General features: G+C 45.6%; 1 protein-coding gene across 1 annotated transcript; it reads left to right on the forward strand.

Moving 5' to 3' along the window:
• Positions 1 to 565: 565 nt before the first annotated feature.
• LOC311428630 (ATPase family AAA domain-containing protein 2-like) lies at positions 566 to 27,687 on the forward strand (the record flags this gene model as incomplete). The annotated part of the gene is made up of 19 exons (XM_084539985.1): positions 566 to 578; positions 763 to 837; positions 1,079 to 1,117; positions 1,307 to 1,398; positions 4,932 to 4,992; positions 5,379 to 5,481; positions 6,719 to 6,784; positions 6,952 to 7,024; positions 8,448 to 8,704; positions 20,742 to 20,852; positions 21,291 to 21,396; positions 22,202 to 22,324; positions 22,554 to 22,656; positions 22,877 to 22,992; positions 23,957 to 24,131; positions 24,505 to 24,593; positions 24,940 to 25,099; positions 25,962 to 26,052; positions 27,344 to 27,687. Exons 9-19 carry the CDS (start codon positions 8,680 to 8,682, stop codon positions 27,685 to 27,687), a joined length of 1,443 nt encoding a protein of 480 aa, XP_084396111.1. The 5' UTR covers positions 566 to 578; positions 763 to 837; positions 1,079 to 1,117; positions 1,307 to 1,398; positions 4,932 to 4,992; positions 5,379 to 5,481; positions 6,719 to 6,784; positions 6,952 to 7,024; positions 8,448 to 8,679.

Consider the following 27,687-nt stretch of genomic DNA (forward strand, 5'->3'; position numbering starts at 1 on the left):
GAGTCTCCAACAACAATAACCCTTCTGTCTTTCTTGGTGGAGGCAGTCCTGAGGCGTGGAGTTGACCTCCTCACCCTAGGCATCCTCCTGGGAGCACTTGCTACCTCTTCCTCAGCAACTGGTCTGTCGAGCTCCAGGGCCTCAAACCTGTTGTATAAGGGCACCTGGGAATGCGGGGCTGGAAGGGGAGGGCGTCACCTGCGATGTCGAGCAGGGACCTGTTTCCATTCCTCCTCAGCTCCCAGATCCCCTCCCTCTGCCCGACGGCTACAGGGCAGGGGGTCCACCCCCATTTGAGGAGTCTCACCTCGGTACCTCCCCTTGAGGCCCTGCAGGGAGTTACTCCAGAAGTCTATCTCTCGCTCACACTCCCTGATGGCAGATTTAAAAAAAGAAACAAAAAACAAACAAACAAAAAAACATCACAGCTGCTGCTGTGCCTGCTCTCTTCCTACTTTCTTGTGCTTTGCCCCTCCCCTTTACCACTTGATTGGGTTTGGGTGCTGGGCGGGGCCAAAAGGTATATGAGCCCCAGGCATGGCAGTAGAGAGCTCATTCTGCCTGGGCTGCTCCTTGGAGTAAGTGCTTTGTTTTTCCTTCAGTCAGTTGCAGGGTTGTTTAGGCAGGCTGGAGTCTATGGATTTCTGGATTTTAAGTGCTTGGAATTCACTTAATAGAGGAATATTAAGTAGAGGCTGCTGGCTCACTGTTTTTTGGGGTGGGGGATACTCTTCTGTTTTTGATCTATATGTTAATCTCTAGATGTATACACCCACATGTGTAACTCTCCAGAGGACTAAAACCAGCTTGATTGCATGGTACAAGAGGCTCAACCACGTAGGTGCAGTATTACCAAGAGACTGAGCAGGATCACCTTTTTCATCTGCAAAGGGTAATTCTGTGGCTACCTCTGTTGGAGCTGCTGTGCATTCATGGCCTTTTGGCATTTGTTGACTTTAGGGTGTTTGTTTATTTATTTTTTCTTCTACCTCTGGTCTCTGTGTTTGAGTTTTCTGTAAGGAGCTATACTGTTTGCATGTACATCGTGGATATGACCTTCTCTCTTTGTTTCTTGTAGCTCAGGGCATAGGCACGGAAACGTGAATGAGGCATGATGGTGAGTGGATGTCAGTGGGGACTCTGAGTTTTTTGGTGGACTGTGTTAGTCTGCTTCTAGAAACACCCCAGTTCTCTTGTTTGCACTCTGCATTCTGTTGTGCTAAGTCATATAAATAAGTAAAGAAACCACAGCTACTACTCCCCCTCTTTCTGGTTTTTTTTTTTTTTTTTTTTTGTATTTTCCCAGGTGATTGGCTTCAGGTTCCAGGTGGGACCTAATGGTAACTGAGTTGCAGGTATGCCATCAGAGAGCTCCTTCTGCCTGGGCTGCTCTTTGGGGTAAGTGCTTTGTTTTTCCTTCAGTCAGTTGCAGGGTTCTTTAGGTGGGTCAGAGTCTATGGACTGATGCATTTTCAAGTAGAAACGGGTACGCATGTCTTTTTTGGGTGGCAACTGGCAGGATCTGTCACAGTAAAGCAACCTAGTAGTAGGTGCTTCTATTGCATGCAGCTCTTCCTCAGGTGAGTAATTGTTATAGCAGTGTTACAGATAGTATGGTGATGTTACTTTGTGTGTTTGCTTTGTGGTTCTGGGTCCCTTATGATTTTGGCAGAATTACGGGGCTTTCTGTGAGTCTTTGCCTATATGTCAAATCTTACCAAAGCCACAACGTTGGTGGAAAAGTGATGGAGCATGGTTTAGGAGAAATGTGTCATGGAGGCTCCCTGTGTGAGCATGTATATGAAAAAGGCAGCAATGGGCATGTAAAGGGTAGTCTGTTCCAGGTTTAGGGACAGTTTGTTATATTTTTGGATCTTTTGCTTGTGGGTTTACTTGTGGGTTGAGTCTTTAGATCTTGTAGCCTTCTAGGCTTTAAGTGCTTGGAATTCACATATTCGATGTTCTTTTATGAGGGGTTGTCAGGTACGTTGTTTTTGGGAAACCGTGGGGTACAGATTCTTGACCGCATAAGTGCAGTAGTGCCTAGAGAGTGAGGAGGGACACCTTCTTCATCTCTAAAGAATAAGTCTGTTCGGGCACGTTGCGGCGCGGCGCCGCCCGGGCACGTTGCGGCGCGGCGCCGCCCGGGCACGTTGCGGCGCGGCGCCGCCCGGGCACGTTGCGGCGCGGCGCCGCCCGGGCACGTTGCGGCGCGGCGCCGCCCGGGCACGTTGCGGCGCGGCGCCGCCCGGGCACGTTGCGGCGCGGCGCCGCCCGGGCACGTTGCGGCGCGGCGCCGCCCGGGCACGTTGCGGCGCGGCGCCGCCCGGGCACGTTGCGGCGCGGCGCCGCCCGGGCACGTTGCGGCGCGGCGCCGCCCGGGCACGTTGCGGCGCGGCGCCGCCCGGGCACGTTGCGGCGCGGCGCCGCCCGGGCACGTTGCGGCGCGGCGCCGCCCGGGCACGTTGCGGCGCGGCGCCGCCCGGGCACGTTGCGGCGCGGCGCCGCCCGGGCACGTTGCGGCGCGGCGCCGCCCGGGCACGTTGCGGCGCGGCGCCGCCCGGGCACGTTGCGGCGCGGCGCCGCCCGGGCACGTTGCGGCGCGGCGCCGCCCGGGCACGTTGCGGCGCGGCGCCGCCCGGGCACGTTGCGGCGCGGCGCCGCCCGGGCACGTTGCGGCGCGGCGCCGCCCGGGCACGTTGCGGCGCGGCGCCGCCCGGGCACGTTGCGGCGCGGCGCCGCCCGGGCACGTTGCGGCGCGGCGCCGCCCGGGCACGTTGCGGCGCGGCGCCGCCCGGGCACGTTGCGGCGCGGCGCCGCCCGGGCACGTTGCGGCGCGGCGCCGCCCGGGCACGTTGCGGCGCGGCGCCGCCCGGGCACGTTGCGGCGCGGCGCCGCCCGGGCACGTTGCGGCGCGGCGCCGCCCGGGCACGTTGCGGCGCGGCGCCGCCCGGGCACGTTGCGGCGCGGCGCCGCCCGGGCACGTTGCGGCGCGGCGCCGCCCGGGCACGTTGCGGCGCGGCGCCGCCCGGGCACGTTGCGGCGCGGCGCCGCCCGGGCACGTTGCGGCGCGGCGCCGCCCGGGCACGTTGCGGCGCGGCGCCGCCCGGGCACGTTGCGGCGCGGCGCCGCCCGGGCACGTTGCGGCGCGGCGCCGCCCGGGCACGTTGCGGCGCGGCGCCGCCCGGGCACGTTGCGGCGCGGCGCCGCCCGGGCACGTTGCGGCGCGGCGCCGCCCGGGCACGTTGCGGCGCGGCGCCGCCCGGGCACGTTGCGGCGCGGCGCCGCCCGGGCACGTTGCGGCGCGGCGCCGCCCGGGCACGTTGCGGCGCGGCGCCGCCCGGGCACGTTGCGGCGCGGCGCCGCCCGGGCACGTTGCGGCGCGGCGCCGCCCGGGCACGTTGCGGCGCGGCGCCGCCCGGGCACGTTGCGGCGCGGCGCCGCCCGGGCACGTTGCGGCGCGGCGCCGCCCGGGCACGTTGCGGCGCGGCGCCGCCCGGGCACGTTGCGGCGCGGCGCCGCCCGGGCACGTTGCGGCGCGGCGCCGCCCGGGCACGTTGCGGCGCGGCGCCGCCCGGGCACGTTGCGGCGCGGCGCCGCCCGGGCACGTTGCGGCGCGGCGCCGCCCGGGCACGTTGCGGCGCGGCGCCGCCCGGGCACGTTGCGGCGCGGCGCCGCCCGGGCACGTTGCGGCGCGGCGCCGCCCGGGCACGTTGCGGCGCGGCGCCGCCCGGGCACGTTGCGGCGCGGCGCCGCCCGGGCACGTTGCGGCGCGGCGCCGCCCGGGCACGTTGCGGCGCGGCGCCGCCCGGGCACGTTGCGGCGCGGCGCCGCCCGGGCACGTTTCTCAGGTGGAGCTGTTGAGCAGGTGAGGTAAAGGAGCTGGGAACAGAGAGGTATTGCACAACTGTATGTTCCATCAGTAGTAGTCAGCGTTGTGGAGTTGGTGGGCATTAGGGCTGGCATGCTAGTGAATGCTGGTTCTCTGCGTTTACTGATGGGGATGAGCCTGTTTAAACTAATTCTAGTTGAGAAAGTTTCAGTTACTAGCTTGGTGATATTGTAAATCCCTTATTAAAACCTGCAGAAAAAGCAAAAGGGGATTCGTGCTTCTAGAATCACCAGAGATATCTTGTCTGCTCTCTGCATGCTTTTGAGATAAAGTTGATTTTAAAAAAGAAATAAAAAACAACAGCTGCTTTTCTTGCTCTCTTCCTACTTTGTTGTGCTTTGCCCCTCCCCTTTCCCAGCTGGTTTGGTTTGGGTGCTGGGCGGGGCCAGAAGGTATATGAGCCCCAGGCATGCCATCAGAGAGCTCCCTCTGCCTGGGCTGCTCTTTGGGGTCAGTGCTTTGTTTTTCCTTCAGTCAGTTGCAGGGTTCTTTAGGTGGGTCAGAGTCTATGAATTTCTGGATTTCTAAGTGGTTGGAATTCTAGATTTCTAAGTACTTGAAATAGAGGGATATTTAGTAGATATTTACTGCTGGCTCACTTTTTTTTTGGGATGGTGGCATATGCTCCTGTTTTTGAGCTATATTTTAATCTCTAGAGGTATAAAACCACTTGTTTTAGTCCTCTGGAGAGTTACCCCCGCTTGATTACATGCTACATATGGCTTGACAGTGTAGATGCAGCATTACCAAGAGACTGAGCACAGTTGTATCAGAGTCACCTTTTTCATCCGCAAAGGGTAAGTCTGTGATTACCCCTGCCAGGGCTGCTGTGTGTGCATGTCTTTTTGGCATGTGTGTGTGCATGTCTTTTTGGTGTGTTGTGTGGCCTGGGCAGAGTTTGCAGTGGCGCTGTGAGCGAAGAATCTCAGTTAGAGCTGGTGAGCAGCTGAAGTAACAGAGCTGGGAAGAGAGAGGTATTGCAGCAGGTACACTGTGGCTATGAGGTGCCTCAGAGTGTGCTTTTCTCTTGTCTTTGCAGGTGCTTTGTGCAGTCGTGGACAGGGAAGGGAAATCTTCATGTTACGAAGCTCTGAGGGAAGGTGAGTGTTGTCGGCCTGGTCATCCCTTATCCGAAGTGAAGGAAAGATTGTTTGGTGTTTGATTGCTTTGGCGTATAATCTGTTCTGCACCTAGATGTTTCTTTCTACGTAAAAAAATGTTTGAGCTATTTCCAGTTAAGCAAGTTCCATTTACTTGCTGGGGGCGGTATTGTCCTTTTAATATTCAAAGCTGCACCAAAAGCATGGGGATTGTTCCTTCTAGAAACACCCCAGTTCTCTTGTCTGCAGTCTGCATGCTGTTGAGCTAAAGCAGATTTCAAGAAAAAAAAAAAAAAAGAAAAACACACACACAAACAACAACAAAAGAACACCATTGGGTGACTTCTTGTGAACGCAGCGATCATTTAATCCCTTTGTTTTCCCAGGTGGTGTGGATGATACTGGCTGCACTGTTGGAGTTTGGATTTGGAGAGGAACACATGAGCACAATCATATGTAACATCAGAAGTAGTCAGCATTGTGGAGAAGGTGGGCATCATGGCCGGAGTGCTAGTGAATGCTGGTAGTCTGTTTTTGCAGCTGATGATGAGCCTGGCACTTGACTAAGATGACAATCGGTGCTTGTGCATTTCTTGAGGTGGAGGAACTTTACCATCCAGCAACCTGAGAGCTAAGTTGGGGGGCACCTGGTATTTGCATATCTGGGGTGGCTAATGGGAGCTGGGAGTCAGAGCAGCGTGGAGCCAGCTGGCTGAATAGACTTGGTGCCACTGTGAGGGTAGTTCAGGCTGGGTCACGTTCAGGCTGCTTGTGGCTGGGTCACCAGGCTAATAGAAGCAGCGGGATTATTTTGTAGCTTGAGTGCGTGTGCCAGGCATGACAGTTTCCTTCTGTTCGTCTGTCCTGTAGTGTTGCTTCTGCAATGTCTGTTCTGTGCTTCTTGGGTCTTGATATCCTCCTAGCTTTTTACACTGGACTGACTAGACATGCGACTTGATAGCGGTGCTGAAGGGCCTCAATGCTTGTTTTGTCATCATGACTCTGATCCAAGCACTTCTTGTCTTGCAGTTGCTGCTTGAAGTGCAGATCTGTTTCAGGTCTTGTGCATTGTATTCAGTTTGAGATCACATCTATTTCCATCCTCACTCTTGAAGAAGTCATCTGGGCCGCATCAGGAGCTCTTGCTTTGGAATTGATTTCCTAAGTGTCTTCTTCAGGGGTTTTCACTCCCCATCCTTCTGGTCTCTTGTCTTGAAGGCAGGCTTTTTAGGCCTCCATCATCCCAGTTCTGGCAGTTGCTTCCAGTCTCCTGTCATGATATTTGAGTCTCTCCTTGGGTCTGCTACAGAGCACCTGTTCTGACTTGCTGTTGCCATAGGGCTTCCCTGTGGGGGTCGCTTTTTCTTGTGCATTGTGTTGTGTGTTTTGTTTGTAGTGTTTGTGGCGTGCCTGTGTGTATGTGTTTGGTCTGGAGCTGTCCTGCCTGGCAGTTAGTGATGGTAGCTAATGTCCATGGGTGTACTAATACATTGTCCGGGCTGTTTTGGCAAAGACATCCGGTCTGCCTCTGGGCATGTACTGAAGGGCAGCTGGCACAGTCATCTCTGTGGTGTTTGGCAGATTTGGGGGGGAGGAGAGTAGAGCTGCTTGCGAGCAGCTGCTCGCATAGCGCTTGAACGGTGTGCTTGAGGAGGTCTGTCGAATCTTGAAAGCTTACAGATACGGGGTTTTGAAATTCTTATTTTTATTTCTTTCCTGTCCCCAGTAGAGTGTAAAGCTTTGGAGGAACCTGTCACAGGAAAGAGCTCCTTCTGGAACTGTCCAGCACTTGGTAGGCAACTCAGTGACTGGCTTGATCCCCTTTCCAGGTGCTGAGGCAAGGGGGCTGCTGTTTTGAAATGATAATATTGTAAATGGGGTTCCTTTGTGTTGTTGAGGGATGGGTGCTAATGCTGGCAGCTGAATGATTATCTTGTGACTGTGTTTTCCTTTGTTCAGGCTGAAACTCAGTATGTAGTCCAGGACGTCATGACCCGAGGTGCCTCTGGAGTGAGTGGTGTGATGAGCAGAGGTAGCTGTTATTTTTGGGGTGCGGTTGTCACTGCAGTTATTTTCTTACATCCAATCGAGTAAAATTCCACTTTCTCTTTTAGAGGTGCTATAAGTGGGTAAAGAGAACAGATGGAAGCATGTGCCATGTGGGGCAGGCAAGCGGCAGAGGTACAGGAGGGGATGAGAGTAACTGTCCCGAGGGCGCTGTGGCTTTTGCTCCTGCGATTGCTTTCTCTCCTGTTTATGAGGTGCCACAGACAAGGTGGGCTGAGATAGCCTTTAGAGTAGGAGGAAAGCAGGTCACTGGAATGCTGCGTGGTTCCTGAGAAAGGTGTTGTGTAGGAAAAAGGTTGTCTGGTGTGGCAGTTCCTGATGTCGGTCGTCTTTGGTAGGCAAAGAGGTGCCCGAAGCCCTGTCCTGTGTAGCCTGAGCACGCCTCGCTGAGGATGAAGCCTGCTTTCCAGCAGTTTGCAAAACTGTTGAGGCTGAAATGCTGCATCTGTGTTTGGGTTGGGGTTGCACCTTGGTGAGCGTAGGGATGGGTTTTAAGCTGATGCAGCGGAGGGCCTGGCCCCAGTGTCCTGTAGCGTGTTTTGACCCATCAGCATAGCCTTTGGTTTTCAGATAGCCTACTGAAGTAAGTGATTTTTCCTGTGAATGGAATGGAATTGATTTTGTTGGTGTATAATCTGTTCTGCTCCTAGAGTTTTCTTTAAATGTAAATAAAAGTTTGAGCTAATTCCAGCTGGAAAAGCTTCAGTTACTTGCTTGGTGGTATTGTCCTTTTAATATTAAAAGCCGTAGCAAAAGCATGGGGATTGTTGCTTCTAGAAACACCCCAGTTGTCTTGTCTGCAGTCTGCATGCTGTTGAGCTAAGCCTTATAAATAAGTAAATAAACCACAGCTGCTGCTCCTCCTCTTTCTACTTTCTTGTGCTTTGCCCCTCCCCTTTCCCAGGTGATTCCTTCAGTTAGTTGCAGGGTTCTTTAGGCAGGCTGGAGTCTATGGATTTCTGGATTTCTAAGTGCTTGGAATTCACTTAATAGAGGGATATTTAGTAGAGGCTGCTGGCTCACTGTTTTTTGGGATGGTGGCATACGCTCCTGTGTTTGAGCTATTTTTTAATCTCTAGATGAACCAACCCACTTGTGTAACTCTACAAAGGACTAAAACCAGCTTGATTACATGCTACAAGGGGCTTGACCACATTGGTACAGTATTACCAAGAGACTGAGCAGGGTCACCTTCTTCATCTGCAAAGTGTAAGTTTGTGATTAGCCCTGTTGGAGCTGCTATGCATTCATGGCCATCTGGCATTTGTGGACTTCAGGGTGTTTTTTTTATTTGTCTAGCTCTGGTCTCTGTGTTTGAGTTCTTATCAAGGAGCTGTACTGTTTGTGTGTCCATCGTGGATGTGACCTTCTCTCTCTATTTTTTGTAGCCCAGGGCATAGGCACGGAAACTTGAACGAAGCATGAGAGTGAGTGGACAGCAGTGGGGTCCCCGAGTTGTTCGGTGGACTGTGTTAGTCTGCTTCACCTGTCGGGCCGGCTTTGCAAGCGCCTTGCGACAGCAGAGTACGTCTCCTGCCACATTTCTGAGACCTGCCAGACATCAGCAGTTCCAGTTCCTGAAATGCTGGAGCTGCTCAGGGCGCAAGAGGAGCAGGGAGCATGATGCATCTCCTTGAGATGTTAGGTGAGCGAAGCGGTCGTACTGGGTTGGGGTACGTGGCTTTGGGGCTTCTTGGCTGTTGCAGTAGGGGAGGAAGGAAGAGGAGTGGGGAAAGACTGTTTTGTGGATCGTCACGTTTGTCTGTTCTTTCTCCTTGGTCTAAGCCCTATGACTTTGGCTCGGCACACTGAATGGAAGTGCTAAGCCTGGATCGGGAAGGTGAGTGGAGAAAAGGTGGAAAACAGGTACTGTTTTTGGTGTTGTAGTCTATTGGTGCGCCTCTGGGTGACTCCTCTTTTGCAGGGACGAAGAAGGTACTGGGAACATCCTAGCTGGCCTTTGTGGTCCACGTTGATGGTGGATTCTGAGCCCTGAGAATTAAGTCTGGGGGGCAAATATTGTATGTTGGGGAGTGGTTGGCAGAGGGAGGCGGGGAGTTTTCTAGAGGGTATCTATCTGGTTTCAGAAGCGGAGCAGGTCAGTTGACTACGACTGTTTCTGAGGAGGTTGTTCTACTGGAAGAAATTTGGCTGGTGTGCTGGTGCCTGATGGCACTTTATTTCTGCAGGTGAAGAAGAGCCTGGTGCCTGAGGCAATGTCCTGGCTAGTGTTTGTGTTCCTTGGTGAAGATGGAACCTGCCTCCCAGCATTCCCAAGCTAAGTTGGGGGGCAAGTGCTATGTTTGAGTTGGGGTTGTGAATGCACCCATAGGGCGAGGGTCTGTGCTTCTAAGTCATTGCTTTGGATGGGGCCTTTCAGGATCGATCAGGTCAGGCAGAGAGATTATGTGTGGGGAGTTCTGTCACGTACAGTGTGAACACATGCCAGGCAGGGCAGTCCCAGTTTGTCATCTGTGTTCTGTGTTGTCTGTGCTGTACTGTGCTGTTGCTCTTGGTGTTTGGCAGGCCCTGGGGAAGCCATCCTGAGGGTACTGAACACTTGACATCATCAGAATAATGCTGATGTTCAATTGGGAGCTGAGCACCTCTCATCTTGCAGTGGGAGTTTAAAGGAATCACTTCTGTGTGTGTAATACTTTTTTGTATCAAACGTTTCTTGATATGATCAACATATGTTACATGCTCCTCAGGTCTTGATATCCGCATTTCCTTCTTCCACTGGACAGATTAGACGGGCAACTTGGTAGCCACACCGAAGTTCCTAAATGCTTGTTTCATCATCGTAGGGCTGATGCGAGCACTTGTCTTGCAGTCGCTGCTTGAAGTGCAGATATGTTTCAGGTCTTGTGCATTGTATTCTGTTTGAGATCACATCTATTTCCATCCTCACTCTTGAAGAAGTCATCTGGGCCGCATCAGGAGCTCTTGCTTTAGAATTGATTTCCTAAGTGTCTTCTTCAGGGGTTTTCACTCCCCATCCTTCTGGTCTCTTGTCTTGAAGGCAGGCTTTTTAGGCCTCCATCATCCCAGTTCTGGCAGTTGCTTCCAGTCTCCTGTCATGATATTTGAGTCTCTCCTTGGGTCTGCTACAGAGCACCTGTTCTGACTTGCTGTTGCCATAGGGCTTCCCTCTGGGGGTCGCTTTTTCTTGTGCATTGTGTTGTGTGTTTTGTTTGTAGTGTTTGTGGCGTGCCTGTGTGTATGTGTTTGGTCTGGAGCTGTCCTGCCTGGCAGTTAGTGATTAACGTGGTAGTGCATCGGTGTACTAATACATTGTCCGGGCTGTTTTGGCAAAGACATCCGGTCTGACACTGGGCTACTGAAGGGCAGCTGGCACAATATATCTGTTTGCGAGTAACTGCCCGCGTACCTCTCTTTGTTTAGTAAATTGTAAACTGTAATTGCAATCGAATTTGGGACCCAGTCGTGTATGACAACTGGGGGATCGTCCGGGAGGGCTTTGGTTCCTGAATTCTTACTTGATCTAGGAGAGGCGCCCCACCATGTGGTGGCTGCTGTTCGAGTCGGGTCGGGACTAATGGCATCTTGAACCTGAATAAAGGTAAGCAAAGGTTGTGATTTTTCTTCAGCTCCCTTGCTGGTTGCAGCACTCTATTTTGCCTGTAATTCTGCGTGTGAAGATCCAAATGAAGACAACATAGTCGTAAGCGTTTAAAGCATATACTGTTCTGTTGGGTGGGATTTGGTTGCCTGTGTAAGAGTGTGACTGAGATGGAATTTAGTTCCAAAGCGATTGTGGAGGTCTTCTAACCGCGGTTCCAATCTCCCGCGAGGGACTTGGCCGGTGAAGGACCGAAGCGATTCCTATAGGATTTGTGGGTGTGTGATAGATCTTAAACCCTCTGTAAGACACTCTTACTAATGTAACCAAGGGCTGTGGGAATTGCCACAGTAAAATTCCTAGATGGGTCAGACAAAATCGAAGACCAGGGACCAGAAGAAAGGGAGCAAATTACCAGACACACCACCAGAAAGTCCATTAGGAATAACGGTTAGAAATTGGAACGATAGAGGCCCCAGAAAAGGAAAAAGTAAATAAAAAACAGTCCAGTATTGTGTGATAGAACGGCCAAAGGAGCCTTTAAGATCACGTCTTTCGGTCTGTTTTTCGATCCTTTGAAGACTGGATTTGTCACGCCTGAAATACACATGTTAATTCGAAGGAACCTTTTTGCCAGGAAGAAAGCGATTATGCAGGACTATGGATCAGGAGGACTTCATGTCCTTTTCCAGCCTCAATATTTACACTAAAAGCAGATAAGAAATTTGAAGAAGAAGAACAGGAAAAAGAAAAAGATAATAAACGGGAGCCGTTGGATAACCTACCATCTCCATATCCTAACAATCCACCTCCGGTGGCTGTGGTATCTCTAGCAGTACCACCGTTGCCCCTGCTTCCACCACCATCAGCACCAGAATGAGACCGACCTCCGGCTGCATGCATGAGAAGTAGGACTGCCATATCTGAGAGAGCTCCTCTATATCCCTTAAGGGAGGTAACTGGTGTATAACTGGGTTGGAGTTTTAACAGTTAGGGTTTTAAGGGTTTCAGGGTTATCGTGTTAGGGTTTTAGAGTTTTTTGGGTTGTAGTGTTGATAGGCTTTTTAGTGTTAGGGTCCTAGGGTTTTATTTTTGGTCAGTTATTCAGGGTTTTAAGATTTTTTTTTTTTTTTTTTTCAGGTTAGGTTCTCCAGGGTTAGGGTTTTGAGTGTCCTAATTTTTTGGGTTAGGGTTTTGAGCATCCTACTGATTTGGGTTGGCTTTGGGTTTTGAGCGTCTTAATTTTGGGGTTAGGGCTTCAAGCGTTCTAATTTTGTTGTTTAGGGCTTTGAGAATCCTAATGTTTTGGGTTTGGGTTTTGAGCGTCTTAAGTGTTTGGGTTTGGGCTTTTAGGCATAGGACTTCAGGGGTTTAGTGTGGTAAATAGTTTGGGTTATGCCTGTAGGGGTTTCAAGGATTTTTAGTGTTAGGGCTTGTGGCTTTTTTGAAAGGCCGGTAAGTGCTTGGGTTACAGTGAGTGCTGGTAAAAGGTATTTCTCAAACACTCGGCCTGTGATTGGTCAGGCCAGCTGCCTGGGGAATGCTGGTAGGCGTAGTTTTCCGGCACTGGGTATCCGGGAGGCCATGTTTGGTGCCCAGAGCATATCGGGAAATGTAGTTCTAGGAAACTGGGGTTAGGGGTTGGGGTTAGGGTTAGATCCGGGTTAGGGTTGGGGTCAGGGGTGCAGGGCTCTGTGCAGCAGTTATTTTTCATTCTAAATCAGGGGAGGCGATCAGGATGGCCTCATCCTTCAGCATCCTACTATCAGTTAACCATTTTTCAGCCTTCTGCTGGAGTACTCCCCTAACATTATGTGGAGTATATATCTTCAGAGGTGCCCTACAAGTGACTTTTCTAGCTTCCTCAATCAGTAAGGCAGTAGCCACAACTGCCTGGAAGCACACTGGCCACCCCCTCCTCACAGGGTCTAAGAGTTTGGAACAATATCCCACAGGTTTCTTGATTCCTGCCCATTCTTGACTTAGCTGTAAATTGCAACTAACATATGCAGTTTGGTTAGAAACATTTACAAAGACCCTTTTATTTATTTGTAAATCTGGGAGGCTCAGCACTGGAGCTTCTATTAACGTTTTCTTGATCAACCTCAACTTTTCCTCATCTTCCTCGTTCCACTTGATTTTTTCTCCAGTCAATTTTTCATATAAAAACTTTGCCTTTTCACTAAACCCTTCAATCCAGGGTCTACAATATCCCAAGAGCCCGAGCAGTTGCCTCACTTCCTTCTTCGTTTTGGGTGATGATAGGGCTAAAATCCCAGATACCCTGTCAGCATCCGATTTTTTCTTTCCTTGGCTAAGCCCATGTCCTAAGTACCTTACTTCTTTTTCCACGAATTGTAATTTAGATTTTGAGCCCTTCAACCCTTTTTCCCTAAGAAATTAAGTAATTGGATAGTGGTTCTCCGTGTCTCTTTTTCAGTCTCCCCAGCTATTAATAGGTCATCCACATATTGCAACAATTTCACTTCCCCCTTTACCTCAAAAAGTTGTAATAATTTTTCTAAAGTTTGGCCAAATAAATGTGGGGATTCAGTAAATCCCTGAGGAAGTACAGTCCATCTAAGCTGTTGTCGCCTTCCTGTTTCGGGGTCTTCCCATTCAAAGGCGAAGTAATTCCAAGACCCTTCACTTAATGGGCAGCCCCAGAAAGCATCCTTCAAATCTATTACACTATACCATTTATGCAGAGGTGTTAGGTGGTTTAATAAAGTGTATGGGTTAGCTGCCACTGGAAATTTGGTTATGGTTCACTGATTCACAGCCCTAAGCATCATAACTGACATATCCCCTTCCTTTTTTAATGAAGTCATTACAAACGTACTATTTATTATCCGGTGTATCAATAATGTAAAGCAAGGTATCATACAAGGTATGAATAATAACATCATTACACCACATAAAAATAAAAATAACATCCTTTTAACCCATGGTCCACCAGGCAGCCATGAAAATAAATCCCTATCCATACCCTTCCAAGTTTGTGCTGGGACGTGGGCTCATTCCTAATTTCTTTTGTTATCTGTTTAACCACTTTCCCATTATCGTCAATTTGTAAGCAACAATTAGAATCATTTAGTTTCCCCCACACCCCCCCCTCTTCTGCTAGTAAATAGTCTAAAACCATTCTATGTGGAAAGATAGCATTCCTCATCTGGGTGGACTGATCAGCTAAAAGATCCAAAGCCGTCGCTGTTTGATCGGTTATTATTTCGAGGACAGCTTGCAACCTAATTATTCTATTCAAATTATAAATAGGTTCTCGGGCTCCAGATATTATCTCATTTGGGTTCCAGGTAGCTGGTCCATAATACTGTATGATTCTTTCAGGGGGCCATTCATTTTCTCTCCGTTGTTGAGCACTACCTCCGGCTAAGGAAGCATCAATAGATCGTTTTTCTCTATTCAGATCATCATATAATTTTATTCCTAAATGATTTCCTTGTATTTGTGACAATAAAAAGAACAAGGGTCTTATGTAGCCCACGTAGCATATTCCTGACCAGTCCTTTGGTAGCCTTTTGTAGGCCTGTTTGCCACACACCCAATAATGTCCCTTTAGAGCCCACGTCCCATTTGGAAAAGGACGGTCCCGTTCTCTTTTATTCCTTGGGGTGTGAAAATACAAAGGGTTTTCGTTACCAAGTGGTCCTGTTACAATGTTTGCCCCATTAGTACTTGTATATATACACCTCCAAGCTCCCGCACTAGATTCCCACTCACAATTACAACTAAGTTCTCCTTCACGACTTGTCATACCACGAGCTGACCAGAAATGTTTAAAGAACACTTGTGTCCCATTCTCATCTTGCCACCTCCAGCAGTAGACTCTTACCACATGCTGCTCCCTAGTGGTGTTATCACGCTGACAACTCGGGATTTGAACGTCAAATTGTCCCTTTGATTGTGCTCTTGCCATGGCTTCGCATCCAGGTCCAAAAAATTTCTTATATGAGCATTTCAGCCAAGTCCCATTTTTCAGCTGGACATGTGTAGCGTTCCATTTTCCTTTACTTGATGTGCAGTTTATAGGTCCACATTCAGGATCAGTACAATCATATCCGGGAGATAGAGTCCATTTACAAAAGCTTTTTCCCACCTTTACTGTTCCTGTTCTGGTTAAACAGTATATACCCTGCTCTGACAAGTGCAATTGCCATGGGCCTTCTTCCTCTTTCCAGAATTGTGTACCATTATGAACTTCACTCAAATTACTAACCCACCACTTAGGTTCAACCGGGCCAGCTACCCAGGGCCAACTTTCAGTTCCCTGTGGTCCCCCACAAACCCAGCAATTGCTAAGGTTAAAAGCCTTGGCCACTTCTTCCCCCAGAATGAACAAGTTATTCCCGTGGCTTAATTGCCCCTGTAAAAATAGTACCAGGAAGTATAACATCCTTCTGCATCATCCAGGGGTTATCGTGGGGGTGTGAGAAATGCCTCCAATCAAGGGGTTGGGCCCACTTCCAGGATCTATTTGAGCTTGGGTTACTGTTCAGCCTTTGAGGGTGATCCAGCTCCTGGAAAACTAATTACAATAGGTTAAAAAATAATAATAATAATCGTATTTATTATATAAATATATTTTTGTTTGCTTGTTTGTTTCTTTTTCCTGGGACAACCTGGCTTTAGTGTGGGCGAAGTCCGGTTGAGGCCCTCCCACTCGGCAGTCAATACCCGTAGGGGTTGCCTCCCTTGGTAGACTATACACACCGCAGTGGAGGGTCCTGCCCCGGTCTTGCCTTCTCCCTTTCTTCCCTTCAGGCTTGTCCCCTTCTTCTGGCATTCTTAATTTATGCAGAGCCTTATTGCCAGCACATTAGTTCTTTTTTAGCTTTAATTTCAGTTCCCCAGGAGCAGACTCAACCCTCCAAGTTTGGGTATTTATTGGTCCTTTTACTCTAGATGCATGGGTCCAACCCCTTTCTGCTGTTCTCACAGCTGTTTCAGTGGTAAGTAAAACAAGGTATGGTCCCTTCCACCGGGCGTGTAATGATTCTTCCCTCCAAGTTTTTATTAAGACCTTGTCCCCTGGTTGTATTTGATGAATAGCAAACCCTAAAGGTGGTGTCTGAGCCATTCTTCCAATTTCTCTTAGCTCTTGCAATCTTTTCCCAATAGTAATTGCATATTTCTGGATACTACAATCCTCAACTACATTGTTTCCCAGAGGCATTCCCTGTGAATAAGGCATACCATATAACATTTCATATGGTGATAATCCAGTCTCACTGTGTGGTTTAGTTCTTATGTTTAGAAGTGCCAATGGTAAGCATTTTGTCCAGGGCATTTGCGTCTCAATCATTAATTTAGCCAATTGTTGTTTCATTGTTTGATTCATTCTCTCTACTTTTCCTGAGCTTTGTGGGTGCCATGGAGTATGATATTCCCATGGAATACCTAATGATTGACACAATAATCTTATTATTTTAGAAGTAAAGTGTGTGCCCTGATCAGAATCAATGTACTGGATTATCCCATATCTAGGTATCAGGTGTTCTAATAAATTTTTTGCCACCATTTGTGCCGTAGCTGGTGCTACGGGATAAGCTTCTACCCATTGTATTAAATGATCTACTATTACCAATAAATACGTTATCCTCCCTACCTTGGGCAATTCAGTGAAATCAACTTGTACTTTCTCGAAAGGCCTATAAGCTGTTTTTCTTCCTCCCGCGGCTGCTTGTCAAAACACTTTCTTATTTATCTTCTGACAAGTTAAACAACCTTGTGTGATTTGCTTTGCTATTTCAAAAACCCCTATGCAACCAAATTGTTGAAGTAAGTGATTACTTAATGCTTTTGTACCCCAATGTGTTTGTGTATGCAAACGTTCCAATCTTTGCCTTGCATAAGCTTGTGGTAATATCTCTCGCCTGTCTGGCAATGTCCATTTTCCTTGTTCTAATCTAGCACCTGTTTTTTCCAGTTTTGTCTGTTCTTCAGGAGTAAACTTTTTTTCTTCTCCCTCTCGTCTTTCTTCCTCCTGTACTGTATTAATTTTAGCAGCCTGAGTTCTCAAGGCTGCTTCCTGAGCTTCTTTATCTGCTAGATTGTTCCCTCTGGTGTGGTAATCTAATCCTCTTTGGTGTCCTTTTACATGTACCACTGCTATTTCTTTTGGTTCTCTTAATGCCCTTAAATTTTTTATTATTAATTCTTGATGTATAAGATTCCTCCCTTGAGTATTAACGAAACCTCTTTCTTCACAAATTCTTCCGAAGGTATGAACCACCCCATATGCATATTTAGAATCTGTATATATAGTTCCACTTTTCCCCTTTAATAGTTCCACGGCCCTATATAGGACATACAGCTCACGAGCCTGAGCTGACCATGATAGACTCAAGGGTCCTGATTCCACAGGTTCCAGGTGCTTATTAATTATTGCATATCCTGATTTTCTTTTTCCCTCCACTACTCAGGAGGAGCCATCTATGAACAGTGCTTCTCCCTTCTCTAATTCAGTATCTCTTAAATCGGGTCTTCCTTTAGTCTGGGTCTCAATTACCTCTAAACAGTTATGTTGTAATTCCTCTGATGGTTTTCCGAACAAAAATTGTGCTGGACTCTGAGCAGAGCTTACCCTTAGTTCTAAGTCAGGGGAGTCAATTAGTATAGCTTCATACTTTAGGATCTGGCTGTCTGTTAACCATTTCTCTGCTTTCTGTTGTAAGACACTTCTGACGTTGTGTGGAGTATACACTTTTAAGGGAGCATTACAAGTGATCTTTCTAACTTCCTCTATTAATAATGCCGTAGCGACCAAAGCTTGGAGACAAGCAGGCCACCCTCTACTTACTGGACCAAGTAACTTAGAACAATACCCCACGGGTTTCTTAATTCCTGCCCAGTCTTGAGTACGAACTCCATATGCCGCCTGGTTTGATGTGTTCACAAAGGGATAAAAAGGTTTTTCCAGATCCAGAAGGCTCAACACAGGTGCTTGTATTAATGCCTCTTTTATTTCTTCAAATTGTTGATTATCTTCTGCAGACCACTTAAGTTGGTTCTTAATTTCTCATATAAGAATTTAACTTTTTCACTGTAGCTTTCAAGCCATGGTCTACAGTATCCTAATAATCCCAGTATTTGCTGGATTTCCTTTTTAGTTTGTGGGGGTCTTAAGGATAGGATCCCAGATACCCTGTCAGGATCTAACTTCTTTTTTCCCTTACTTAACCAATGTCCTGAGTATTTTACTTCCTGTTCCACAAATTGTAATTTTGATCGAGACACCTTGAATCCCTTTTCTCCCAGGAAACTGAACAATTTAATAGGAGCTTCTCGGGTTCCCTCTTCAGTTTCTCCTGCTACTAATAGATCATCCACATACTGCAATAATTTTACCTCCCTGGGTAATGCAAAATCTTGTAAAACTTTTTCTAAAGTTGGTCCAAATAGATTTGGTGACTCTGTAAACCCCTGTGGTAGCACGGTCCACCTTAATTGTTGTTTCCATCCCGTTTCAGGGTCCTCCCACTCAAAAGCAAAATAATCTGGATTTTTCATCCAGAGGGCAGGCCCAAAAGGCATCTTTCAGATCTATTACGCTATACCAAGTATGTTTGGGAGAGATATGACTTAGTAAAGTATAAGGTTTTGCCACCACAAGGAATTTAGTGACTGTTTGCTGATTTACAGCTCTCAGGTCCTGTATGACCCATCCGATTTCTTTACAGGGAGGATGGGTGTATTATGAGGTGACATACACGGTTCTAGAGTTCCTTTTTCCAGAAGTCTATGGGTTTTAATCCTTTTCGACCCTCCATTGGTATAGGGTATTGTTTAATTCTAATTGGACGATGTGGATCCATTATTTGAACATTTATGGGGTCCATTTCTATTTTTCCAATTTCCCCTTCCTTATAGCACACTGAAGGGTTAATGAATTCTTCGTCTTTTTGTGTCAAAGTGTATAATTTAATCTGCAATTTATCCCCTTGGCTTTGAATGCTTAAGTTTAATTTTAAAATCAAATCCCTTCCTAGTAAATTGTACTCCGCTTCAGCGAGCAAAAGTAAATCATTAAGACAGATTTTTTTATCTATTTCTGTTTCTACATCTTTCAAAACAGGTACCTTAAAGGGCTCTCCTTTTGCCCCTATTACAGACATGCAACTCTTCCCTTCTTCTATTCCTTTTGGAAGTTTTTGAATAGTGGATTTTTCAGCCCCTGTGTCTACTGAAAATAAGACTTCCTCTTTATGGGGACCAATTAATAGTTTTATCAACAGCTCTGTTGATGTTGAAGTCCCCAGAAGATATAGCCCCTGACACCCCTATTCTTCTTTGAATATTTTCTCATCTTGTTCCCGCTAATGATATTTCCTCTGAACATGTCTCTTCTTGTTGCAATAGTAACAGACGGGAATTGTCAATTTCCCTCGACAAGGCTGACCCCTAGGGTTTTTTTCTATTATTTTTTTTCTCCTCTCCCCGGACAAGGTCTTGTGGAATGAGGTTAAGCCACGAAAGACCGTATGAACTTGGAAGTGATGGGAAAACTTACAGTTTTTAAGAAGAATGTTAGTTGTGATTAAGGCAGTAAATTAGATCATCCTCGTAGGAGCTTTCTAAACAGATCAGAAGAGGGCAAGAGTGTACTTAAGGACCGAAAAGGGTGTTGCAGTAGATAGCTGATGAGTTAGATTATGTGATAGAGCTCAGCTGCACACCTGCAAAGGAGCTCAAAGAGACAGTGAGAGGAGGCTGAGCCCCAGAAAATACTTTGCTCCTCCCTTCAGAGGCCCAGAGGAGCAGAGAGATGCACAGTGGCAGGTGGGAACCCGAGGGAAGTTCTTCAGAGGAAGAATGGCTGGGCCATGGACTAGTAAGGGAGAAGCAGAGTTGACTCCTTTGGAGGTTTAGTTAGGAAAACATTAGCTCAAAGTCTTAAGAGTAGCTTGAATACAAGGCGGGCGCCAGTCTAGAGGGAGAAGCTTGGTTAAAGTGTGTGGGTTTCAGGGAGCTGCGCAGTAGAGACTTGTAGAGAGGAATTTTAAATAGCACGTTGAATGGGAAATGAGCCCGGGGCAATTAATTGATGATCAAAATGCAAACTACAATTTTAAATCAGGAAAGAGGTAGACTATACTTTTATAATGAAAAATACGCCAGAAAAGAGTGAGGAAAGTGTCAGTGTTGTTATAAAGGAAGTTACTGGAACAAAGGAAAGGGTTAGAGGAGCAATAAAGCAGAGAAATTCATGCTTTTGTGATAGAAGTGTTGGAACACCAAGGACTGGAGATGGTAGTGATCACAAACTCATTTCCCGATCGCTCAGTTTTCCGTGTGCTGTCTGTATACCCCATGGCACCTACCTCGCATTCAGAAAGCAATGCAACCTTTGGGGTTAAAAAATAAAAACCAGAGAGGGCAGTGCTTTCCAAGAAAAAAAGATAAGTCCTTGTGGCAAACAGGTAGGTGAACGGAGTATGTACGTTCCTTCCTCGGTGTCCTGCTGTTAACGTGAGAGGATATTCACCAGAACCCAGTAGATGATTGCACTCTGGTTCTTGCGTTTTTTACCATCTTTCAGGAAACAACTTCAGGTTACTTGACAGAAGCTAATGGCCTAAGCTTATGTGCATTTGGCATTGTTTTCTCATTGGTGAGCTTCAAGCCTGTGTCTGGCCCATTATTGCTCACAGAATTTGTGGCAGAGCTAGACTTGGACTTAGATTACTATGCTTAGTCTTAGCACTGCAGATTATTAAAACCCTTTCCATTAAATACTTTCTCAAACTAAGAAGTGACTTTCTGAAATAGCTGTTTTCAGAAGATCTGCATCTTAGCTAAGCAATATGACAGAATTTTGCCTGTTGTTAAACACTGAGGCTGACGACAAGTCCATCAGCAGTTTCAGAGAGCACAGAACAATGTCCAGATGCATGCTCATCTGCTAGGATTTGTGATTTCTGAAACGTGACTTGCATAAATTCATCTTAAGGTTTTGCAGGATCCACTGTGTCATTAAAATAATGCTAATACTAAAACTGACGGGCATCTGTGTAATGCATTTTGGATTTCATATAATTTGCAAAAGTACTTAACGATTCGGTGTCATTTTGTGGTACAGTACAAACATCAAGAGGAAGTGAGAACAAAGAAAATGGTGGTGAAGATGTTCCAAGGCGTTACAACCTTCGACAGAGTAAACCTGTTGACCGCTACCAAGCTCCTATGGAAAGTAGGTTGAACGCACAGTTTCTCTTAAAACCTTATTTCTTGCACATAAGTGAGATAAAATTTTTGAATGCAAAGACGTGTTTGCGCACACAGTTCTATTTCAGTTCTGTACCTTCATTCTGCACATGAACTTCCCTGTTTTTATCAGACACGTGTGTCCTGTGCACATTGTCTTTCTTTGCTGTTTGGCGTACTTAGTGCTATGTATCCTTGCTATAACAGTAATTAATCACACTTAATGGTCTTGCTCTTGTGATTTTCAGTTCACCTTTAAACAGGGCGTAGTTTTCCACTTGTACCATGCACTGATGAAAAGCAAAAACAGTTAAAAATTCTTCTGGAATTAGGGATGAGTGAAACACGTGGCATTTTCTTTTTCTTTTGATATCCTCCTCTCTTAAATGTATCTGTATCATTATTCTAAATTCTTTCCTTTCAGTAAGACAAAGAGATCGAGAGAGGACTAACTCGGGCCAGCCGCGTTCTGTCAGACAGAAAGAGTCACTTGAAAATGCTGGGTCACAAAAATATAGAAGACGTGCCAGGTTGGTGTATGGCTAGTGATAGCTCTTACTTATCCGTAGAGCTGTCAGTCTCTTTACTGCATAATGCTTCAAAGGGTTTTCAGTTTAGTGGTAATTACAGAGTAAGTTTATGATCAGTACTTTGGTAGTCTGAGGATAGAGAGGAAAGAACTATTTGGAGGGGAGGAGGTGGATACTTTTAAGTTGGTTTCTTTTTTAAATCCAATATTTGTGGGTCGCTGATAAGATGATTATGGAGGTAGTGTCTGAGTTTCTGTAACTGAAATTCTTTGGTTCTGGAACTGAAGCCGGAATCCCCCCTTAAAAATCTTAGTCAGACTATTTAATCTTGAAGGATACAAAGGATTTTCTTAAAACCGAAAATAATTTTATTCGATTTAGAGGGAGAGGCTTTATGGAAGTTTTGTTAGATTTAAAAAAAAAAAAAGTTATCACTCAAATACTGACTCTAGTTTCTGTTTGGAATCAACTAATGTTTCTATATGCAGTTAACCTTAAACAATAAAAGATCTAAATGAAATCATAAATTGCCTTAGTAATGATAAAGGCTTTTTGGATTCTGTAAGCAGTTAGTGCGTAGAGAATGCTGTTGATTGCCAGATATTTTGTTGAGCATTCTTGAAAGCAGACAGTTGTCACGAGGAAAATCGTGTCATGGCCTTTGAAATCAGATTCCTAAGGAGTACAGTGGACTGGAAAATAGATCTCAGAGGCAATTTTGAGATAGAATTCCCTTAATTTTTGGTGTTACTTAGTATCTGCTCTATTTTCTTTTTAACTTTCTGGTTTATATGCTTGCTTGCAGACGGAGACGTGCAGATGACATCAGTGATTCTACACCCTCTTGCTCATCTCCCTTGCTTAGCACGTGTGATACGGAGGAGGGTGGTGAGAGCAGTGAGGACGGCGAGAGCACATCTCCAAGAAGGTTGCTGTCGGTAGAGAATAGGGGAGGGATGAATCTCCTTCAAATGAATATTTAGCCATGTTTAAGTTTATCTAAATGTAACTGTGTAAGTTTATGTCAATTAATTAGGTCTTCTAATATATTAATTAATGTCTTCTACATTTGCTTGGCATTATTATGAAAAACAAAAATCTTCGAGCTGCATCTTAAAGAAAAAGAAGCCCTATAACTTCTCTTTAATTCAAATCAGGACTTTTCGAGTGAAACGTCAGAAACGGGACCTAAAGAGAGTTCAGAGGGATCAAAAGAAAGCTGGAGGAAGTCAGGGAGATGCAATGCAAATAGATAATGCGGTAAGTGGTAAACTAATCATCGTGTCAGCGAGTGTTTCCAGTGATTATGAAAGATCTCAGTGCGCCATCTAGAACTACCTTTGTTGATGGTTTTCTCTAAAGCAACTTCAAAAATTGCCCAGAATGTTTGCGTTGTGCTGAGATAATTTCTGATGAAACCTTGATCTAGGTTGCTGCTTTCTTTAACATACAAACTCTGTGGTGTTGAATTTCTCTTTAGATTGGATTTGAGAACATGGGTGGTCTTTCGGAACACATCGCAGCTTTGAAAGAGATGGTGATTTTTCCCGTCCTGTATCCAGAAGTTTTTCAGCAGTTCAATATTCAGCCCCCAAGGTAACTCATGACAGTGATAAATCGTAAGTCAGCTGTTTTCAGGAGAAAGTTCAATTAAGGTATCAATATGCTTCCATGCTTCAACATTTTTGGCAGCGGTGAACATTTGTTTTAGTAGTAGCAAAAAGTGGTTTCTTAAAAATGGATAGAATCCAGAATATTTGTAGGTTAAAAATATAAGCAATGTCTGAAACTTGTAAGTTTTACCATCTGGTGTTTTTAAAAAGTTGGGTTAGTTGGGTTGGAGTGGTTTTGTTCTCAGTTTTATGTACAAGTCAGCTTGATTAGTCTGTAAGCAAGAAGGGATTATCTAGTGTGGAAGTCAATTGTAATATGTTGCCTGGAAGCCCAGTTGTTTTTCCTGCCTACTTTTGCTTTCTTTTTTTTTTTTTTTTTTTTTTTTTCCTCTGAGTGCTAAGGCATCGCTTTTCCTTCCGGCTTTAGGCTTCCTCACTTGCCATCAGCAATAGATGGTCTGAGAGACCAAACCCAGTAACTTAATGCTTTTGAAAGGAGCATTAAATGCTTTACTATCAGATTCTGCATATTGTGAAAGCAAGAATATGCAGTTTATTGCTGCAGAATGAACTGGTGATTCACCATTCAGCCCATTCTCAGATTCTGTGCTGAAGTTTGCCCGTTTGGCTCCGGTTTGCTGTAATCACCCTGTTTGTCAGCAGTTTTGGAAGTGTCCTTCTGGGACAGTATGCTCTCTTTTGAAGTTTTTATACGTTTGAGTTACCTCCTTATTCATTTCTTTGGGTGAAAAAAATGAATTTTCTTGTGAAACGTTGTAAAAACGCGGAACTTCTATCTGTTCTGCCTCTACCCACACTTCAGCTATTACTGCTGTCTTGTACATGATGTGTTTTGGTTAGGAAAGACAAGTTTGTTCTAGAGACGATGGTTGTAGGAGGTACTCATCATGATGTTTTTTTTCCTATCTGGATCTTTTTTATTGCAGAGGTTGTCTATTTTATGGCCCCCCAGGAACAGGGGAAACACTAGTTGCTCGTGCACTTGCCAGTGAATATAGTCGAAGTGACAGGAAAATATCATTTTTTCTGAGAAATGCTTCGGACTGCATGAGAAAATACGTGGGGGAATCAGAACGCCAACTTTGTGTGTTATTTGAACAGGTAAGGTTGAAATGCACAGTGTATTCTGTCAGAGTTGAAACCATTATTTTCTGTGGTCAACGTTTTTAAGTAGCACTTGCTCTTTTTTTGTATTTTGTTATTTTTTTTTTCCCCCTGAAATGGAAATGCCAGTGTTTCTGCTGTGAATGTCAGCTGTAAGAACTACTGGAACGATTTGCTTTCTGTCACCCGGATACAGTGGGTTGACACAGACTGCTGTCTTCTGTTAGTCATGCCAGATACTCCAGTAGCTCTATCAGTAGAGGTCCCAGAGGCTAAAGTGAAAAATCTAGTTTAGATGACATTCCAACCATGATGTTTTTGTGCATTTTTCCTTTAAATAATGCTGTTTTACTCAGTGTTTTCCTGCTAGGCCTGTCAGATGCGACCTTCAATTATTTTCTTTGATGAGATAGATGGTCTCGCTCCTGTGTGCTCCAGTAAACAAGACCACATTCATAGGTATTACAGTTTTGCACCTACATAAAATCTGCTTGATCTTTGGGAAAAAAAAAAAAAAAGAAAAAAAAAAAAAGGACGATGACCTGTTTAATTTACTGTGAACATGTTAATTTATCCTGAAAACTTGTAACTCAATGCCAAAACAGGTGATTCTAAACGATAGTAGAAACCAATTTACTAAGCCTGATATCAGCATGTGGTCTGTGTTAACTTACCTATTTTTTATGTCTTAAAATGAGTCTTGTCCTTAAAAAGCTTGTCCTTTATGACTACTCACGGAAGAAAGTCATGTGGAATGTAACAAAATTTACTGAACCAGTAAGTAAAACTTATATTTTTCTATTTGTTCCATTGTTTCAACTCTTCTGACCCTTCTGGACGGCGTAGATAACAGAAGAGAGATCGTGGTAATTGGAGCTGCCAACAGACTGGATTGTATAGGTCCTACTTTACGAAGACCAGGACGCTTTGACAGAGAGTTCCTCTTCAACTTGCCAGATAAAGAGGTGAGAACTTAAATTCAACGTTAGTGCTACCATGGCAAAGTCCAACTTTATAGGAAAAAAAATTGACAACTTGAACGAAAGAGTGATACGTGGAGACACTGCGCTGTTCCATGGAGGGCAAATCTGGTACTGAATATATATGGTCAGGATGATACCACCAAGTAGTTAGTTCTATAATCAAACCTTTCATTCCCAAAGTTGTACCTGTTTGCTTAATTATTTAGTCCACTTGGGTGTTTTCATCATGAAGTTGTGTTTTTGGTCTCAATCCTTCCCTTATGAATGAATAGGGGACGTGTTTGCATTTGATTGTGCCCCGGATCAGTGGTAGTAGTTTGAGTCATAATTCTTTTCTTCTTTATAGTAATTGTAGCAATTGGAAGCATTGTGCCAGAAGTGCTTTCTGTGAATTTACTGACTGGAAAGCAAATGTGATGAAGTAATGAGACTGTCCCAATGAAAGCTTGCTAAGTTTTAGAGAAGTTTTTTGGACAGCAAAGAAATGCTTCTGGATAAAGTTTTCATTACAGTATTTTCCTCTGGGTCCTTAGGTCTTGTAGTTTGGAAACTTGTTATTGAAGCTATAAATGCCTTTTCTCACTGTAGGTTCCTAGAAAAAAGTGCAGTGTAACAAATAAGAACTATTCAATTTCCTGGTTGAAAATGCAGAGTGTATATTAAATAACTGTAAAATACTTGAAAGTTGAGCAAGTAAGAAAAGCGTATTAATAGATGAGGGGTTTTGAGGGAGGACTGTTTTGTTTTTTGTTGTTTGTTTGTTTGCCTTTTGGTTTGTTTGTTTCTTGTTGGTATTTTTAAGGAAAACTTGGGACAAGCTAAAATGCAATGATTTTGCTTCCAGGCTAGAAAAGAAATTTTCAAGATTCATACTCGTGACTGGACCCCTCAGCCACTGGACATGTTGCTTGATGAACTAGCTGAGAAATGCATTGGTAAGACTGAAATCAAAATGGATTCTTGCTTGTGACCAAGTTGTAAAGAACCTAGCTTGTACCAGGCAGTACCCATGCTCTTGTGCCTTGCTGCACAACTAGTCAACGAGGCAGCTGGCACGCCTTCATAGCAATCTGAGTGAGATGCTTTCATCTATTTACTCTTTATTGTCGTTCCTCTTGTTGTCTGAGAACATTAAATGGTTCTGGGGCATCTTCCTCAAGAGTATAGTTTTTGATGAGGAGTCTGCTTCAGCTGCATAAGCGCAGGATATCAGGCAGTGAGCAACATGAAACTTCCCTGCAGAGAGTGGTATAAATGGCTCAGGATTCAAATTAGGATTAAATAAAAAAATAGGATTTATTAGAAGAATATAAAAGAATAGAGGTAAGCAAACAGTGCTGGGTGCACTGAGAGTCTCCGCTCCACCAGGGCACACACCAGTTACATCAAGCAGCTGATTTTTATGCTCCTAGACTAATACATATTCACTACTACTTCCAAAAAAATTAGATTATTATAATTAGCCTCCGGGGTCCAGTCCCTCCTACTGGAGCATGCGCATCAGTCTCCTCTGGGGGTTTCTAGGGGTCTTTCATGCTGAAGGCTCGTAGTCTTCTTCTCCAAGTCCTTCCCCTTTGTACTCCTTTGGCACTGTACCAAGTTTATAGAACATTTTCTGCAGGTCTTGTCTCCCAGCCGTCCTTCAGCTTCTTTTTTCTTCCTCTTAATCTCTTGGCCCCCTGGCCAGATACCAAAGGTCTGCATAGTATCCCATAACAGTCACTAGTTGTTATCAGTTGTTATGAAACTCCCAGACATCAAACACAAATAGCTTTCTTATTGACACTTCACCAGTAATTAAAACATTCTTCCCCAGCCATTCACAGGGACAGTCACATCTATAGCAGTGTTAAGTTAATCTCGAAGAAGACAGGAAAAAAAAGGCTGTAACTGTTAGAAATAGAAGTCCGGAATAACAAAAGCAAACAGGTTCATAAATTTAAGGAGTATTTTCTGAAGACTTGATAAATTGACTAGAATGAGGGGGAGACTGGGACACACTGCATCTGTGGTTCAAGAATTAAATTGCCAGTGCAGGGCCCAGAGGCAGACAGGATTCAAACAGAATTGTTCTTTATGGACACGAAATGTTAAAACATTCCTCACAAGCGGTAGCACTTTGAATTCCCTGTTAAGCTGTTTGGTTTTGGCATTACAAATTCTTTAAATGTTGCATGTTGTAAACCTGGGCCTTGACTGATGTAACATTTGATTTTTGTTTGTTAGGATACTGTGGTGCAGATATCAAATCTTTATGTACTGAAGCTGTGCTGTGCTCTCTACGCCGATGCTATCCTCAGATTTATGCAAGTAGGGAGAAGTTGCTACTAGACGTTAATTCTATTAAAATAAAAGCAAAGGACTTTTTCATGGCTATGAAGAAGGTTGTTCCAGCTTCAAACAGGATCGAGGCTTCACCCGTACAAGCACTCTCACCCATTTTCAAGCCACTTTTTCAAAGATCAGTAGAGAATATTTTACAAGTTGTGCAGAAGATCTTCCCGCATGCACAGCTTGCACTAAAGGAGGACCGACAGCAAGGTATAACCACAGCATCCACTTCTTTATAA

This window comes from Aythya ferina, assembly GCF_964211825.1.
Source record: "Aythya ferina genome assembly, contig: HAP1_SCAFFOLD_104, whole genome shotgun sequence".
Classification (NCBI taxonomy): Eukaryota; Metazoa; Chordata; class Aves; order Anseriformes; family Anatidae; genus Aythya; species Aythya ferina.